The 20,078-nt window shown below is 42.2% G+C and overlaps 1 protein-coding gene across 6 annotated transcripts in view; it reads right to left on the bottom strand.

The window, feature by feature from the left end:
- LOC117058047 (protein TANC2-like) overlaps nucleotides 1–20,078 on the bottom strand; it is a 140,523-nt gene that overhangs the window by 98,665 nt on the left and 21,780 nt on the right. For 4 of the 6 annotated variants that reach the window (XM_033168934.1, XM_033168933.1, XM_033168931.1 and 1 more), the window contains exon 2: nucleotides 17,739–17,838. In XM_033168934.1, the coding sequence (XP_033024825.1) occupies nucleotides 17,739–17,805 (67 nt within the window). In that variant the 5' untranslated portion in view covers nucleotides 17,806–17,838. Of the gene's footprint in view, nucleotides 1–17,738; nucleotides 17,839–18,105; nucleotides 18,399–20,078 lie in introns of those variants that run through there. The other 2 variants (XM_033168936.1, XM_033168930.1) reach the window with 2 other exon arrangements.

The following is a 20,078-nucleotide window of genomic DNA, read 5'->3' as shown; positions in this document are numbered from 1 at the left end:
TAAGACATCATGGTTCCTGGGAACTCAATTCTGGTTAATAGCCCCTCACACTAGAATTGTAAAAGGTACTTGGGATTGCTCTTTTCTTTAGGTTTTGATATAAAATAATTATCAACAGACTTTAAAAGCAGATACCAAGAATAAACTTAGTTGGTCTCTAAGGTGCTACTGGAAAGAATTTTTTATTTTAAATTATATGGCTTGCTGCAAGAAAAAGGTACTGTATTGCAAAGGTTCCTGCCTAATATTATTTACTCCTAATGTGAATAAAATAGAGATCTCTACAATGAAACTGCAGCCAAAAGTGTTCTAAGGCACCTAATAGTTCATGTTATACTTCACACCTCGACATATCCACTAAATCTCTGAACAGCAGAATTTAACTGAAAATCTTGAAATGACTTTATCAGTGGAGGTACAGGAAAGGAGGGTTCTTAAGATGCTGTTTAACAGAGCTCACAAACCTTCCATGAATATAAATTTAAGTCACCAATGCAGCAGTAGCACATATAAGGCTTTATATCTTTCCCCTACCTTTAATTATAACAACACTGGCAGACCGGTGATCAGTATGAGAATAAACCGTGAAGATTACAGAATACATTTAGGATTTGTTATATGATCAGATGAGTCATGTATACTTAAGTATGAGTCAGAAAAGTGCAGAGGGAGAAATCAAATAATTTAATTAAATGTCAGAATTATTGATGCAACAGTGGCAGAAAAATAAAAAAAGCTGGCTTTTCACTCAGTGGAGCATACTTAAATTTAGACTGCTGGTGCTAATTCAGTTTGTGTGCTTAAAAGAAACATAAAAGGTAAAAGTAAAGGGACCCCTGACCATTAGGTCCAGTCATGGACAACTCTGGGGTTGCAGCGCTCATCTCGCTTTACTGGTATACAGCTTCCGGGTCATGTCGCCAGCATGACTAAGCTGCTTCTGGCGAACCAGAACACCATAGTTGAAGCCTAACTAACATCAGGAAGCATGATAGTGGTCAGTTTTTTTGTTTTGTTTTGTTTTGTTTTGTTTTGTTTTTTTGTTTTGTTTTGTTTTTTTGGTACAGATCACCAGGTTGTCATATTATCACTAATCCTGCAGTACCAAAAGTCAAGTCCACATTAAGACTGTGTTTCTAGCTGTGCAATCATGTTTATGTTTATGCATGTCCCACAACAGTCAGTGAAACTAATTATCAGTTAAGTATGCATAGAATTGCAACCTAAAACCTTTACAGATAAGATGGGTAATGCCAGATAAATCTAGTCTCTTCTTCTGGAAAAAGGTTCAGAAAAGGGCAACCCAAAATGATCGGAAGGCTGAAGCAACTCCCCTATGTGGAAAGGTTAAAATAGGTGGAGTTTTTTCTAAAATGAGAGTGGGGGGAGACATGATAGAAGTGTATAATATTATAAATGGTGCAGAGAAAATAGATAGACAAAAGTTTTTCTCCCTCTCTCATGATACTAGAATCCAGGACAAATGAAGCCAAATATTGGAAGGTGTGTTTTTCCACACAACACATAGTGAAACTATGGAATCTACGTTCAGTCTATGTAGTTATGGCCATCAACTTGGATGACTTTAAAATATCAGACAAATGAGGGATGAAGTCTAGCCATTATGGCTAGCAGTCATTGATATAGTCTCCCCTTCATTCTCTTCCCCACGGCCAGTGGTGATAACAATAGGGGAAATGAAGGGATGGGGGCTGAGGGAGCTGTGAGGGCATATGGGGGAGTTGGGTGAAATATGATGAAGTTATTTGGGCAAGCTGGGAGGAGCAGCTGTGGAAGTATGGTGGAAGGGGTTGGGTTGACTGTGAGAGGAAGAGGGAGAGGGTTGGGCAAGCTGCAGGGGAGGAGGGGTTGGGGCAAGGTATAAAGGGAGGGGGGTTAGCAACAGGGTGGGTGGGAAGTAGGTGGAATTGCTTACAAGCACATATTAGTCACATTCACACTTCAGTATATTCTGCATGGTTTCACACTCCACAAACAGAACAGCTACTTTGCAATATGCACTAGCCATTATTAATATTTCTCATTTTTCTATCTTTAAATAATGATGTGCTACAGCAACTGCCTCTAACATTTAATTAGTGACCAATGAATAAGTACACTTCACAGTCTGAATGCAAATCTTCAAGCTGAACAGAGTTCAGTCAACAGTTCAAAACCTTGAAAAAGTTGAGTTGCAGACTGCATTTAGTCAATCATTAGTCTGAGATATCCATTGGCACATTCTGAAAGAGACATAGAACCTTATGAACTACGCAAAGGCGAACAGCTCAAAAGTCTACCAGAGGGGCAGAGGAGCCACACACACTGGGGCGCACTGTGCACTGCTTCTGGCCCATGAGCTAGTAATTTCCCACCTCTGGTCTACCTGCTGCAGCATCCTGTTTCCCATAGTGGTTGCCCAGAAACCCCTGAGAAGCCTATAAGCAAGGCATGAAAGCAATATTCCTCCCACACTGCTTCCTCACCTCTCCAAACGTAAACTTGGGAGGCTCCACACAACCATTATGACTAGTAGCCAATGAGAGAACTGCAAGCCATCAATCTGCATAACCAGTTTTAAGTAATCCAGGTTAATGGTCTTGTGGCAATTAAATCCAAAAATCATGCGAGAGTACTGTCTTTTGTCCATTCTAAATCTCCTACAAAGTAATTTCATTAGCTGGCCTGTGTTTTAGCATTATTTAGTATTTCTTTCAACCTTTTTTATTATGAGAAGGGTAATTTCACCACCCTCTTTCTCTACACCATGCACAATATTCTACACCTCCCTTTAGTTGTCTTTGTTCTAACTAAAAAAAAAAAACTACCATTGTGGTCTTACTTCAAACAGAAGGTGCTCTAGCCCCATGATCATTTTCAGTTGCCTTTTTTTCTGCACCATTCCCAGTTCTCCAATAATGTTTTTGAAATGTGACAACCAGAACCGTCCACAGTACAGTCATGCCTGATTTTTTTTGTACTTTGCTTTTCTTGCGGTTCACAGATGCTGCTCCTTACAAGGACGCGGGTGCAGCTGCAGGAAGCCCCCCGCCATCGCCACCCCTCTTCTGGCCACAGGAGTGGAGCTAGCTAGGGCTGGAGCCGGGTTTCTCCCCTCCCACTCCTGCAGCCAGTGTGACTTGCATGATTGTACTACAGTGGAACCTCGGGTTACATACCGTCCTCCTTATGAACGCTTTGGGTAACAAGCTCCGCTAACCCGGAAGTACCGGTAGGTGCTGCTGGTAGCGAACTTTGGCCCGGGATGTGAGCAGAAGTAGCGGGGCAGCGGGGCAGCGGCAGCGGGAGGCCCCATTAGCAAAAGCGTGCCTTAGGTTAAGAACGGTTTTGGGTTAAGAACGGACCTCCAGAATGAATTAAGTTCATAACCGGAGGGACCACTGTATTTGCTCTATTGTGGTGGTCTGGAACTGAACCTGCAATATCTCCGAGGTATGCCTGTATTGTAAATGTGGCCAGACTACAGCTCTGATGCAGGCTCTACAATACTGGCAGTTTTATTTTTATTTTCCTTTCCTTTCCTTTCCTAATAAACACTATCAGGAAATTTGTCATTTTTGCAGCTGCCGCACACTGAGTCAATGTTTTCTTTTTCTTTTCTTTTTTTCATTAAAGCAGAAAATAGATACATCAATATAGCAAGTAAGAAAAAATAAAAATAAAATATTACGAATACTTTTTACAACTAAGATGAAAAGAATTATGTCCGGATATAATACTGAAATTTGTTATTCCCAAGCAATGCAAATAAAGAGTTGTATCCTTTATGTTCGCAGTAGATTCACATCCATTTTCCAAATCACAGTCCATTTTCCAATGAATTTAAATTTGTTTGTTTGAATGAAAATTAATAAAAGGGCAAATTTAACATACCATTCCAGAAATGAATTGAGAGGCAGGAGATTTCCCCCCATCAGTTGCATTATATTTCTTTTCAGCCAAGCCAATCAGCTTTAATTGTGGGGGTTATACTAGGTATCATACAATTTCTGTGCCAGGGGCAGGTGGGTATATGTTCTGTTAACCATTTAGCTTTATATTGAACATGAATCTAGAGAATGAGATCATGCACGCATACAACAACAACAAAAGATTATGCAGAAAACTAAAACACAAACGAACACATCAGTCTAGGTTATACTTGCTGTAGTTACATGCAGTACAGAAGGATTAATTCCTAGCTAAAAATTACCAAGTAAGTCATTACCTAGGGCCACTAAATTTAGAGTGCTTTTAGAAAGCTGCTTTACAATACATTTTGCTGTTCTGACTATGACATACCTATTCTTAATGTAAAATAACTACACTAATTTCTCATGCTTAGATTTTCTTCTGAATTTTAATAATAATAATGGAAAAATATGTTTAGCTTACAGTTCTATTTGCATTTCATACTCCATTAAAAATGTGCAAGGTTCTCCCCACCAACAAATTACACAAAAATACTCTGGCACCACATTTAAAGCAAGCTTGTCGTTAGCTCTCAGGTACTCAAAAAACTGTGGGACCTGAACAGGAATAATGATGATAATCCTCCAGTCCCTGTACTCCTTTTTAAGTCTCCTCCTCCTCAGCTGGACATTTCTCAAGCTGCCTTAAACTATGCCAGGGAGGCAGCTGTGCTCTTCGTTCTGCAACACACAAAGCTCTCCGTCCACTGGGAGACAAGGGAGATGGAGAACTTAGCACAGTAGGAAAGGCAAACTCCTGGGATGCTTCTGCAGCCTCTGGCCACTCCTCCTCATCACTGCTTTCTGCACAATGTTCTTCTTACTCACTAAAGCCTGTTGCTTCTTCAGTATCCAACGATTCCTCCCTCTTCAACCTCTGACCTGTCCTCAGTATCCCACCATCACTCCCCAGGCTCTGAGCCCTCCTCATCTTGGCCTCCCACCAAATGCAAGTCCCTGACATTTGCTTTGTTGTTCTTGCATGGTTCCTATTACTTAGATGGGAAGAACCAATTTCTTCCTTTGTTGATAGGCCAAAAACCTAGATAAAAGTTTAGGAACTTTATATTTCTTGTTGTCAAAATCAAACTTTTGTTTCCTCTTTGGGAATTTCAGTTTTAAAATGCCAGTTGTTTCCTTACATACTTTAGACTCTCATGTACCTCAGATTTTATAGTTTGTGCTCTCTCAATAACCTTCTTTTTAAATTAATTGGTCCTAAAACAATCCTGGAGCCATTTCAACCAATCTAGTCCAGCATTCTATTCTCACAGTGGCCAACCAGATGCCTGTGGGAGTGCTGGAAGCAAAATGTGAATGCAACTGCATGATCCCCACTCTATGTTCTGCATGTAACAGTAGTTTGGCATGATGTTCAATATGCCAAAATGTTATGATAGATCATTATTTTTATTTATATTAAAAAATATAGAATCATAGATCATAGAATCATAAAGTTGGAAGAGACCACAAGGGCCATCCAGTCCAACCCCCTGCCAAGCAGGAAACACCATCAAAGCATTCCTGACAGATGGCTGTCAATCCTCCGCTTAAAGACCTCCAAAGAAGGAGACTCCACCACACCCCTTGGCAGCAATTTCCACTGTCCAACAGCTCTTACTGTCAGGAAGTTCTTCCTAATGTTTAGGTGGAATCTTCTTTCTTGTAGTTTGAATCCATTGCTCCGTGTCCGCTTCTCTGGAGCAGCAGAAAACAACCTTTCTCCCTCCTCTATATGACATCCTTTTATATATTTGAACATGGCTATCATATCACCCCTTAACCTTCTCTTCTCCAGGCTAAACATACCCAGCTCCCTAAGCCGTTCCTCATATGTATATTTGTTGTTGTTGTTCAGTCGTTCAGTCGTGTCCGACTCTTCGTGACCCCATGGACCAGAGCACGCCAGGCATGCCTATCCTTCACTGCCTCTTGCAGTTTGGCCAAACTCATGTTAGTAGCTTCGAGAACACTGTCCAACCATCTCATCCTCTGTCGTCCCCTTCTCCTTGTGCCCTCCATCTTTCCCAACATCAGGGTCTTTTCTAGGGAGTCTTCTCTTCTCATGAGGTGGCCAAAGTACTGGAGCCTCAACTTCAGGATCTGTCCTTCTAGTGAGCACTCAGGGCTGATTTCTTTGAGAATGGATAGGTTTGATCTTCTTGCAGTACCACTATTTACGAAAACTATCACAGTGGTTTACAACAATGATAGCAAAGCCACACAGTAATAACCATATAAAAATCAGAAAACAGCTAACCATTATGTTGAGAGGCATTCTTAATGAATGGAAGAAAGAAATTTTTAGCAGGCACCTGCTGAATATCCACTGGCAGAATATTCCACAATACTACCCTAAGTTGATGATTCTTAAGGCTCAGTTTCTTGTTATCAAATGAGCCTCAATATATCGGGCAATGACCAGCAGTGCTCCTGCAACTGGTATCAGTAATCAAGCTGGAATATTAGTTTTAACAGTCATGTTTAATCTTACTGGTAGTTGGTCTCCATGGTTTCATGCACTGAACTCTACCAGGCCATGTTTAATTATCCTTTCAGTACTCATTCAACAGACTGATGCTAGTCCTACTTGGAGCAGACCCACTGAAGTTAATTGACACAACTAACTTAATTGCGGCGACTGAGTGGGATTTTGTTGACTAGGATCCATATACAGTGAATAATGTAAATAATAGTCAGAAATATGTATTCTGCAAAACGGCAACCTTGCCTCAACAGTTGACATGCTAGTTGTCCTCTACATGGGAATAAACAGGAGGGGCAACATTCCTATCAAGCAGAGTAGCTTCCATACAGCAGGAACTAGGATAGAACAGAGAGCATAATCACTGACGTTGCCAAGTTTCAATTATGCCTTACATTTCCGCTGGTTGCTTTTACGTTGCACACTCTGTTTTACAAAGTAATAATCCTTCTGCAATGAGAAGCTGGCTTTTGGTATGTTTTAACTGCAATTTTAACTTTTCCTTTTTATGTAACTTGCCTTGAGAGATCTTTAACATTTTTTTATTTTTTTATTTTATTGTATAACTAGTATTTTATTTTACATAAACAATTACTCTTGATTCAATACATAGCAGATGTTGTGGTTGCAACAAATAAGAATAAAGGGATGACTGTGGTGCTACCCTAGAAAGTTAGATGCATAGGCACTTTGGCCATGAATTACAACGTATGGACTCCAGAATATGGTTTCTTGTGGGCCCCAAATTTGTAAGGTTTTTGAATGGATTAATTTAGGTGTGGGGGAAAGAGAGATTACTGGCTTTCTGTAAAAAAATTAAAAATAAAAAGTATTTGAACAATTGCTTGTGCAAAGCCTTGTGCAAAAGCTTGCAAAAAGAAAATAACAATTAATTATTTTCTGCATAAAGCTCTTCTGCCAGGTCGGAAACAGCCCTTCCATGAGAAGAAACCCTTATCTGTTTGAATATAGATACAACTCAGGAGTGCTTTACACCTAGTAAGTTTTTATTAAGCTAGTGTTCAAGGTGAAACAGACTAGTTTCCCTTTATAGTTGCTTTTAAATAAAGCCAGCCAGTATGTTCCAAAAAAGACATTTAACCACCAGTTCTTCCTTTGAGATAATTCAATTTCCAAAATATTTACTCAAAAAGTAACCATGCTTTTTCCAAACGAACCCAGTGTTGTAAAAAAACAAAACAAAACAAAACAAAACAAAACACAACCAACAAAATTTGCAACCAGCAAACACAGGAAAGAATTCAAAGACATAGAAAACTGGTGCCAACAGCCTGAAGAGGTTTTATCTCCCCCAGCCCTCATAGTGCCCCACAAGAAGCTTTCAAATCCACATGGAACTTCAAAATCACTTTGCAATGAAGCATTGGCATGCTTGCATGCTAAAAGCCCTAGTAGAAATGTGAAATCACTCCATTGAGCTACAAAGTGTCCTGTAAAAAGCCAAAACTTCCAAAACTATTTTGGTAATGCTTTTGCTGACTTTTCATTTATAAGAGTTTAATAAAATGGTGACATGATCCTTTCTGCATCATGTTCTAGTCTTCTGGAGAAATAAACAGTTCAAGTGGTATGGTGCCTGCCCCCAATTTCATTCTATATAAGCTTTTGTGCAAAAGAGAATGGAATGGCCACATTTTTGTCTAGGCTCAAAATATATATGGAAAAAGTGAGACAAAGGGTCAAGAACCTTTATATTGACCAGGAAAGATGCATGCAAACAGAAGGGCAACAAATAACTCAGAAGTTAGTGCAAGAGTAGAATGAACATGTTTGTACTCCCTCTACTGGTTCCTCACCAACAATACATAATTTGGTACTATAACTTTACCAGAGCATTAGCTAATGCAGCAGTAACGTTTCATTGGTAAAGGTATACCAAAAAGGGCTTAAGAAGTGGCCTGGGCTCCTTTGGAAGGAAGGGTAGGATAGAAATTTAATAAATAAAACAGTAAATGCTTATTTGACCTTTCAAACTTTGGAAAATCTGCACCAGTCACAAGCAATAACATATTTAATTTACCTATACATAAGAGAGATATGAGGCAGTGTGGTTTAATGGTTAGAGTGTTGGACTAGGACCTGGGAGACCAGGGTTCAAATCCCCACTTAGCCATGAAGCTCACAGGGTGACCTTGGGCCAGTCACTGGGTTAACTAGGGTTGCCATATATACAGAATTTCCGGACATAGACGGAATACAGCAGTAGGAAGAACTTTTTAAGGGGACGCGGGTGGCGCTGTGGGTTAAACCACAGAGCCTAGGATTTGCTGACCAGAAGGTTGGCGGTTCAAATCCCTGTGACAGGGTAAGCTCCCATTGCTCAGTCCCTGCTCCTGCCAACCCAGCAGTTCGAAAGCACAAAGTGCAAGTAGATAAATAGGTGCTGCTCCGGCGGGAAGGTAAACGGCGTTTCCGTGCACTGCTCTGGTTTGCCAAAAGCGGCTTAGTCATGCTGGCCACATGACCCGGAAGCTGTACACCGGCTCCCTCAGCCAGTAAAGCGAGATGAGCACCGCAACCCTCGAGTCGTCCGCGACTGGACCTAACGGTCAGGGGTCCCTTTACCTTTAAGAGAGATACTGATCCAGTGTAGGTAGGGGATAATAAGTACAAATGTGACATATTACACAAATTTACAATTATATGGTGTTTACATTATGCAGGAACATTCAAGGTGATATTCAAAACAACCAAATCACTCTTATGCAGAGGTTGCTTGATATGTATCTCATTCCATCACTAAGGCTCTGACAGCACTCATGGATAACTACAGTTTGACACTAAAAAGAAAGGAGTGCAGCAAGAAGTGGAATTTGTCTTAATATTCCAGGAGCCCTCCCCAATAACCAACATCCTGGGGCAGTCATTCAGAGAGCAGCTGACAGTTTTGAAGATGGAGACATTTGCCCACTTCCAGACTGCAGGGATCTCCCCTGTTCTCCAATAATTCTTAAAGATTATAGACAGAGACTCTGAGATTACATCCACAAGCTCCTTTAGTACCCTTGTGTGCAGCTCATTAAGCCCTTAACTATCTTGGGCTGCAGCTCCCTCATTACATCATTTATTATGTTATCACCAGGTTGGGCATTGCTTTCCTTTTGGGAGAAGACAGAGACAAAGTAGGTGTTGAGCAGTTCCGCCTTCTCTCTGTTACTGAAAAGCAATTCCCTATCTTCTCCACGCAGAGGACCTATCACTTGCTTGTTCTTCCTCTTGCTTCAAACATAGCCAAAGAAACTATTTTTTTATAATTTATAATCTCTCCTGCAAGCCTGAGCTTATTCTGAGCTTTAGCCCATCTGACTTTTACCCTGCAACTGTTCACAATACTGTACATGTATATGCCTCCTTTGTGATTTCCTCTTTCTTCCATTTCTTATACATGCCTTTCTTAAATCTCAGCTCATCTATAAGCTCCTTATGCAGCCACACCAGTTTCCTTAGGTGCATCCCACTTTTCTTTCTTGTTGGAATCATCTGCATTTGGGCCTTCAATATTTCATCCTTAAGAAACTCCCATCCATCTTGGATTCCCTTCTCTTTGAGTATTTCTGACAATGGGATCTCACTCAAGCTTTTTGAAATTGGACTTCTTAAATCCAGAATGCATGTGATTGCACTCAACTTTCCCTTGCCTCTGTATCATGAAACCCAGGAGAACACGATTACTTTTCCCCAAGTTTCCCAGTACTTTCACTTAGTCAATCAGTCCCTCTCTGTTGGCGAGAACCAAGTTCAAGATAGATGATCCCCTTGTTGCTTCTTCCAGCTTCTGTGAAATGAAATTGACAGCAAGACGATGGAGGAATTTGTTGGACCTTATATTCTTGGAAGGATTTGATTTCCAACAGATATTGGGGAAGCCGAAGTCTCCCATGACTACTACATCTCTCCTTTTTGAATGTTTGGTAATCTGCTCTAGGAAGACATCATCCAAGTCTTCAATCTGGCTTAACAGTCTATAAGCAGACACCCACATAAGATTGATGTTGTTTTTCTCTCCTACAAAATTTTACCCATATACTCTCAATCTGCCAGGTTATGGATTTCTTCACAAATGTACACATCCTTTACATATAATGCTACTCCTCCTCCCCACTTCATGCTTGAATTCCTACATTCCACTCTGCCTTCCAAAGTCTCATTCCACCAGGTTTCAGTAATGCCTACCAAGTCATGCTTGCCATCCTGCATTAAAAGCTCCAATTCATCCTGCTTGTTTCCCATATTCTGTGCATTTGTGTAGAGACAAATGAAACCATTAGTCATTCTCTCCAGCTGCTTCCTTCTTGAAGTTTCTTGCCATTTAGCAGGTTTCTGGAGCTCCACCTCAGTTCCCTGTGCAGTAATGAATCTATTACCCACAGTACCAGGTGTTCTTCTATCCTCTGTAATGTTGTATCCCTCTGCACCAGGATCTAGTTCAGAGGTAGTCAACCTTTTTATACCTACCGCCCACTAATGCCTCTTTCTTGATGGTAAAATTTCCTTACCACCCACCAGTGCCTGATTGGAAGGAGGATTCAGCTTATGCCATAGAACCCCCTACCGCCCACCTAGAATCCTGAAACACCCACTAGTGGGCTGTAGGGACCAGGTTGACAATCCCCAATCTAGTTTAAAGCTCTCCTGATCAGGCTCACGAGACTCTTAGCAAACACGTTATTGCCAACAACTGTGAAGTGCAGCCCATCTCTTGCCAGAAGTCCTTCCTCAAGAAAGTGCAGACCACAATCCAAGAAGCCAAACCCTTCCTGATGACATCACCTGTGGAGCTAGTGGTTTACCTCCAGTATTTTCCTCTCTTCCTAGGCCACAACCTTCAACAGGGGGTTGGACTGGATGGCCCTTGTGGTCTCTTCCAACTCTATGATTCGATGATTCTAACAGGAGTGATGAAAAGACCACCTGTGCCCCAAGGTTATTCAGCTTCCTGCCCAGAGTCTCATAGTCCCAAGCTACACATTGAAAGCGGTGTGTGGCCGTATTGTTTGTACCCACATGAATCAGAAGGAAGGGGTTGTGGTCAGTGGACTTTATAAGGCTTGGCAACTTCTCTGTCACATTGTGAATCTTTACACCTGGAAGTCAGCACACCTCCTGGGACATCCTGTTTCCTCTGCACACTACTGCCTCCGTCTCCCTCAACAGTGAGTTACCTACCACCACCACACGTCTCTTCTTCCTCTGGGGAATGGCAGAAATCGTTCTATAAACTGTGCCTTCCAAAGCCTCCTTGGAGTGCTCTGAGGTTTGCAAAGACAGCAGCTAAGATCAAAGGAAGCATTTAAGGGTACCAGGTACTGTTGTTGTTGTTTGTAAAAAGTTTATTGAATATTTAAAAAAATTTAAAAAACCATTACCAAGTGGACTAAAGTTCTTATAGTTGGAATTGGAAGAAATGAAATTCAATAGTTCTCCTCACCAACTGTCTCTCCCATTCCCCACTAAGATTCTCAGAATCTTCACTCCATACTTGGGAAGGCAGACCAGGGGCGTCGCTAGGGGGGTGCGGTGGGGGCGGTACGCCCCCGGGCGACAGGGGCCACAAGCGGCGGGTGGGGGCGACAAGCGGCGCCCCTCCCGCCACTCCCCAGGCAACGCCGGTCACCCCGGGAGCAGCAGCGCTGCACGGATGGGGTGCTCCCTCGGCCGTGCGCTGTTGCTCCCGGGGTGACCGGAGCGAGCGGCGGCGCATGGGGGTGACAAGCGGCAGCCCCTCCCGCCATTCCCAAGCGCTGCCGCTCCCTCCGTCACCCCAGGAGCAACAGCGCACGGCCGAGGGAGCACCCCGTCCGTGCAGCGCTGCTGCTCCCGGGGTGACCGGCAGCGTGGGGAGTGGCAGGAGGGGCCGCCGCTTGTCAGCCCCACGCGCTGCCGCTGGCTCCGTCCCCCCGGGAGCAGCAGCGCACGGTGTGTGCGGTGCTGCTGCTCCTGGGGCAACGGAGCGAACGGCGGCACGTGGGGGGGGCAAGAGGCAGCCCCTCCCACCATTCCCACGCGCTGCCGCTCCCTCCGTCACCCTGGGAGCGGCAGCGCACGGCCCGACGACGGAGTGCGCCTGCACGCGCAGGCGCACTCTGTCATCGGATCGCCGCTTCCACAGCCTCCTTTTGAGCCGGAGAGCTTAAAAGCGAGCTCTTCGGCTTAAAAGAGGGCTGCAGAAGCGGCGCCGGCACCCCCGGAACCGCCCTGGGGGCGGAGCGTCATGACGTCACAATGTGATGTCACGACGCCCCGCCCCCGGGGCGTTTCCTTTGCCGCCCCGGGTACCGCGGAGCCTTACTCCGCCACTGAGGCAGACCCACCTTTGTGCTTTGGGTTACATCCCTCTTCTGTGCTATTATTTGAGAAGTTGACTAGTCTTCATCTAACCCCCACCTAAATGCTCCCTTGATCTTATCCCCTCCAGACTCCTGGCTGCTGAAGTCTTATGGCTCCTCCCCTCCTATGTTCAAGCATTCCATTGTTCCCTACTTCAAACAATAAAACAAACAAAAAAATCAACCCATCCCCAACTCTCCATCTGCCACCCAATTTCTCTTCCATTATTCACCACTATCCAGAACTTCACCACCAAATTCATTCACCTAATTCATTGCTCTACATTGGGTTCCTGTCCAAGCCTGGATTTAGGACAAACTCCTTACCTTAATCATCAAAGCCCTGCATGACCTTGTAAGCTTCTTGGGGTAGGGATCTGTCATCTTGTGTGCACTGTGTGTGTGCACTGATGGTGCTAAATAAATAAAAATTATTTATTATCCTGCATGGTACATTGAAGATTTCTATCAGCAAAAAAAGAGATCCCGGCTGGTAAGCAACACTGGGAAACAATAACAGAAAGGAGGCAGTGAGGAGACAAAGTGGGGGGAAGTGAATCAGAGTAAATATAGCTTCAAATATTTAAGTTTGGTTACAGCTGGGGTTCCATGATCACTGCAGATGGTGACAGCAGTCACGAAATTAAAAGACGCCTGCTTCTTGGGAGGAAAGCAATGAGAAACCTAGACAGCATCTTAAAAAGCAGAGACATCACCTTGCCGACAAAGGTCCGTACAGCATAGTTAAAGCTATGGTTTTCCCAGTAGTAATGCATGGAAGTGAGAGCTGGACCATGAAGAAGGCTGATCGCCGAAGAATTGATGCTTTTGAATTATGGTGCTGGAGGAGACTCTTGAGAGTCCCATGGACTGCAAGAAGATCAAACATATCCATCCTTAAAGAAATCAGCCTTGAGTGCTCACTGGAAGGGCAGATCCTGAAGTTGAGGCTCCAATACTTTGGCCACCTCATGAGAAGAGAAGACTCCCTGGAAAAGACCCTGATGTTGGGAAAGATGGAGGGCACAAGGAGAAGGGGACGACAGAGGATGAGATGGTTGGACAGTGTTCTCGAAGCGACTGGCATGAGTTTGGCCAAACTGCGGGAGGCAGTGGAGGATAGGGGTGCCTGGCGTGTTCTGGTCCATGGGGTCATGAAGAGTAGGACACGTTTGAACAACTGAACAACAACAGCTGGGGTTGAGGATGAAGAGATTAAACCAAAGGCTTCCAAATAAAATGTTGGATTTAAGTAAGGATTTGAAGGGGCAGGAGGCGAGAGAAGGGAGCACCAATTACAGGTCAGAGATGTACATTTTCCAGGTAAAGAGGGGCAGCAAGAAAGAATGAACACAGCTGAAAGAACATCATATCCCAGGGTGACTGATGGTAGTAGAGTTGGAGAAGCAAAGATCATGGAAAAGGATACAACTGCCCTGCATGTCAGTATCGTTTCACTTTACAGGCAAAAATCGCCCAAAACTACCTGGTCAACTTTTGACTGAGACGGAACCTGAACCCATGCCTCATACTCTTTCCACAAGTTCTCACCAGGGAAACACACAGAATACAAGATGTCCCTGCAAGCTGGTTTTACACAAGTATTCACTGCACTAACTTTGATGCACCACTTAATTTAAATACTGCCTGAAACCTGATCTGTATTTAAATTGCAGATAATTAGTCTATCATAGAAAACACATCAAAGACTCCTTGGCACTTAGATACAAGCAAACATTTTCTGACATGAGCTTTCATTTGCAAGCCCCTACTTCAGGGATGCGGGTGGCACTGTGGTCTAAACCGATCGGAAGGTCAGCGGTTCGAATCCCCGCAACGGAGTGAGCTCCCGTTGTTCGGTCCCTGCTCCTGCCAACCTAGCAATTCAAAAGCACGTCAAAGTGCAAGTAGATAAATAGGTACCGTTCCGGCGGGAAGGTAAACGGTGTTTCCGTGTGCGGCTCTGGTTCGCCAGAAGCGGCTTAGTCATGCTGGCCACATGACCCGGAAGCTGTCTGCGGACAAACGCTGGCTCCCTCGGCCAGTAAAGCAAGATGAGTGCCGCAATCCCCGAGTCGTTCACGACTGGACTTAACGGTCAGGGGTCCCTTTTTCTTTACCTTACTTCATTAGATGGATAGCATTAACCTTAAACTCTATACCTTAAACCTTAAACTCTATACAATCGTACCTTGGTTGTTGAACACCTTGCGACTCAAACGCCGCAAACCTGGAAGTGAGCATTCTGGTTTGCAAACATTCTTTGGAACCCAAACATCTGATGCTGCTTTCACGGCTTCCAATTGAGTGCAGGAAACTCCTGCAGCCAATCAAAAGCCATGCCTTGGTTTTTGAACATTTTCATAAGTCGAACGGACTTCCGGAACAGATTCTGTTCAAGAACCAAGGTACAACTGTAATAGTCCTAGTGTTGTGTTTAAGAATAATTCTATGGATCTGATGAAGCCGGGTCTTGCACAAAAACAATAAATAGGTTCGTATTCAAATATTACAGGACCCTGTCCTTACTGTAGATATAGATAGCATTCAATGGAATTCTGGTTTCATTTGTATTGGGAGTGCATCACTTCACATTCAACCTGCAAGTTAAAAACCTAATAATTCATATTAAAGCAGTGCTTTTTTTGAGTAAAAGTATAAAACTTTTGGTATCTTTATAATCACACACATGCAGACACACACCAATTTCTCTTTTTTTTTCTTTTGTTATAGTATTTGTTACTATATCGTGGAACCTAAAAGAACTAACAAGAAGCTGTGAGTGAAAAAGCTGAAAACAACTCCACTAGGGTGATGAATAATGAGTAAGCTGAAATAATAGTCAGCCAGAATTACAGGACCACATCACCAAATACTGACATCTTCAGCAAAAGTGTGCATGCACACGAAAGCTCATACCAATAACAAACTTGGTTGGTCTCAAAGGTGCTACTGGAAGGAATTTTTTATTTTTTATTTTGTTTCGATCTTCAGCATACTTCCACTTATCCTGACTGCTGGTGCTAGTTGCTTTGTTTGGGAAAACACCACAAAGAATTGTAATTTGATAAAAGTCAATGTGTTCATTGTAAAAATCAAAACAAATAAAACCCAAATGAAAGAAGCTACAATACGTTTCACCATAGCTGAACCTTAAAAAATAAATAAAATTGATCACGATTTGCTTAAGTGAAACAAACCATGATCCCTAGTTCAGACATAAGGCTAAGCCAATGATAGTAGTTTGTTGCTCCCACTCACCAGCAGGAAGGAGTGACATTAGAGCCATTTGTGTGTTCTAATGGCTTACCATGATATACAAAACACAGCCAGCAGGTTAGGTACAAGGGCTTTTTTAAACTATGTTTTGTCTATTAAATATCCAACATAGAGTGGCTTCCTATTTTCAAGCTCACTCTGCATAATGAAAATAGTTCATCTGACTTCTAAATATCAAATCAAAGTGTGCAATTCATATTCCAGCAAAAACACACTGTTGTTGTGGATCCACAAACCAACAGGTCTCACTGATTCAAGGTTTGCAGTCAGTGGCAGTCCTGCAACCCCATCAAAGACTTTTATGAAGCAGGAAAAAAATCACAGTAACAAATTTCCCAGAAACTCCAGATCACAACTTGGACAGCAAATAAATAAAACACTGTACATTAGGCATATTGCCATTTTGTAAAATAAAGTCATCAAGTCTTGCCAGAATTTGAATAGAAATTATCCTGCAAAGTCGTCTGTGGATAATTCATCTTTTGTGCACTATATGATAAAACAAACATTTTTCTCCAGATCAAAAGGAACATTGTATATTATAGCAGAAACATTTGAAACTCAAAGCACAATGGCTCTCATTCACAAAATGTTTAGTTCATTTGCAGCCCAATCCTATGCATATTACTCAAAATCAAATCATACTGAGTTCAATGTGTCCAACTTCTAAATAAGTGTGTTGCAAGTTTCCCCCAACCACTATGGGCCATTATGATGGAAGGATGGGGCCTCGTACCAATAGCCTGACATACCCATGATTTCAGGACAGACCCAACTTCCCAAAAAAATAAAGAAAGATTCCCAATTCTCTCTTTTCAGTCCACTTTGAGCTAAAACCAGCTGCAAATGAAGATCACTGCAAAGAGTTTGGAACTGAGTGCAAATTCTGATTTTCAGAGGAACTGGTTGCATTCATGATCTCCAGTTAGGAGCTCCAAAGTGCAACCAATCCCAGCCGGACTTGCATTTGACACCAAATTTTAAAGGTGCTGAATGCAAGATCCGCTTGCCAAGGAGCAATCAGGTGTGCACTGTAAGACTCTCCATTGTCCCTTTGCATCTTGGCTTGCCCCATAACTGATGTCACATATGTTGTCATGTGTGGTACAGGTGGGGATGGTTTGCAGTAAACATGTCACATGGTCCAAATTAAGACCCCTGCCAAGCCTAATTAGACTTGTGGCCCAGAGGACCCCCACTGCTGGTACACAAGATTGAAGCCACACCCATTTAAATATGAATTTTTAATGTGGCCTTACAGGATTAGCAGCCAGAAGATATAGAGGAAGTTTTTCTGGTTGCCCAGCAATCACATGAATCATCAGAATTATTTCCTCTTCCCTTCTCATTCAGCATTATTCAGCTCATCTGGCATGAAACTGGCTTGAAAGTTATACTGTTATCATTATATTAAGGGGTGACAAAATAACTGAAGTCTCAGGAGCATGATCAGCATCAACTCGAGTCGTCTTAGCAATGCGGAGAGCAGTCTATCCACTAATTGAGTCTCGATGAGGATACGGAATAAGGAATGGGATCACTACATTACTGGCATGGCAAAATTCTACCTCACCTTGCAGCCAGTTTCTACATGCAAATTTCATTTGCTGGACTGGGATGATTGTGCTGCATTCAAATACTCCTTCCTTCACTTACCACTTGATCTGTTTTTGCGGTTTGATTTCCCACCCGTAAGAAGCATCTTGAGACTGTTCCGAAACATGGCTGTTCTGGTCTAATCAGCTCGCCCCCAAAGCTGTATAAATATAAAAATAAAAGGCATCCATTAACTAATTTTTGGTCATTAGCAGCAAGGAATAACGTCAAGATTTATTGCGTCTCTGCAACTGCTATTTGTATTAATAATGTAACATCTGAATTGGCTTTTGGTAGGAAACCAAGCATTCAAAAAAGATCTTAAACCCGTAAATAAAATAAAGTGCTAATCTTCTATTATAATTTTTCTTCTCTTCCAGAGACTAACCATGGTCAGCACATATTTCAGGATTCTGTTCTGTCTCACCTGTTTAATAGTTTGGGGCAAAATGCTGCCATGATTGGGTTCTGCAAATTGGGTAAAATTTGCAAAGTAGCCCCCATGTTGGTAACAATGTAGAATCCAGAATTTTATTGTAGAGAGGCCATGTCTTGCAAAGGCCGTTGAGAGCACCAAACCTACATAAATAAGAAACAGACCAGGTATGAAAGATCCACCAAGCTGTATTAGTGGAACAGGCTCAGGATACTTGGAGGGTGAATTTATTTACACAGACCTTGAAAGACTCCCATTATCAACCTTATTTATTAGTATTTGCCAAGGATATTGAACTGTACAAAGATTTCTACAAGATTGTACCTAGGGCTGCGTACAAACTCAGAAAACTCAAATAATGTTGAACATGTGCAGGATTCACCTTTAATTCTTCCAGCTCTTTTACAAGTTAAGGTAAGTTTAAAACCATGGAGGCAACATCACGGAAGACCATAGGAAGAGCCCTACTAGATCAGGACCCAACTAGTCCATTGCTATCATAGTGGAAACCAGATGCCCAAGGGAATCCCACAGTTAAGACTTAAGGGCAACAGCAGTCTTCCCACTTGTGATTTCCAGCAACTGTTATATACAGAGGGTTTGCTTAATAAGCTTTGCAGGGAATACACAGTTGGTGCCCTGCTTAAGTCCTTACTCCTCTCCATAGCAAGTAAAAATAAACTTTGCAAATGGCAAAAACTGGAGCAACAGAGTACCCACAGACCCAATCATAAACCAAGTCAATATAAGAAAAGTTTAACGTTCCAATATCTGATTAAAGGCTGAACTATATTAAATGATAGAAATTCATGACTGGTTCTCCCATCTCTTTAGATTTAGGTTAGCAACTACAAGCCTTGAGTGTTCAAACTGGGAACACAGTATGTGTCTGTGTTACCTTTCCCCCTCTGCCATTTACCTTGTGAATTCAACCCCCCCCCAAAAAAAACCTTGATATTCATCCCATTCAGGCAAGGTTAAATAACCCATAAGTAGCATCCCTCCCTCCCTTGAGGTTTTTGTTTTGCTGTGTAACAGACACACACTCAAAAAAAACCTGCCGTTTTAAATATATATAAAAATGTTGTTATAGTGTTTCTATGTGTCCCATCCTGTGATATCGAAAAACCGAAAGATTGTTGAGGAGCGATAGGCTCCTCTCCATTATCCTTCTTATGTAATTATTACTTTTTAACTTAACCTAACCCTAACCCCACCAAGGAGTTTTTGTTTTTTTGTAAACCCCCCAATTTTTATTTTAAAAAACAATAGTAATTCTTTTACTGACCATTCCCCCTGCTGCAATTATGATGTTATGACCCTCCAAGACCTACTCCCTTGTTATAGTTTTCCTTTAAAAGAAAATGTAAATGCCGACTTTTACACTTTTGACACATACATCTGACATGCAGCCCCAATGCTGCCCTCGCCCCAAAAAGGTTAGCCACTACATTTTCAAACTTCAATCAATGATCTTGAAGTAGTTGTAAACTTACTCATGGCTTCGAAAACATGTATAGCTACAAACTGGAAACAGTGGCCCCACTGAAGTGTGATTAGTATGGGAGAATAGAAAATTCTTTCCATTAGCACCTTAGAGACCAACTGAGTTTGTTCTTGGTATGAGCTTTCGTGTGCATGCACACTTCTTCAGATATCTGAAGAAGATCTATTTTGTTTATTTTATTTTATCTACTATTTTGTTTCGACTATGGTAGACCAACACGGCTACCCACCTGTAACTAGTATGGGAGAATATGGGATACTGCACTTTTATCAAAATTAAGAGACTGATAAACCTATTTGGTGTGCATTCATCAAAGGATGGTCTTAAAATATTTTGGAACATCAACTTTCAAGATAATATTATGTTCTTTCTTTCCATTATGAGTGTCCCCCAACCCCCACTTGTTTACTTTTGATGTGAACGTATATGCTTCTACAAATTTCTTTACGTGTGTCTC

This window comes from Lacerta agilis, chromosome 14, assembly GCF_009819535.1.
Source record: "Lacerta agilis isolate rLacAgi1 chromosome 14, rLacAgi1.pri, whole genome shotgun sequence".
Classification (NCBI taxonomy): domain Eukaryota; kingdom Metazoa; phylum Chordata; class Lepidosauria; order Squamata; family Lacertidae; genus Lacerta; species Lacerta agilis.
This window is presented reverse-complemented; position numbering and strand designations above follow the sequence as displayed.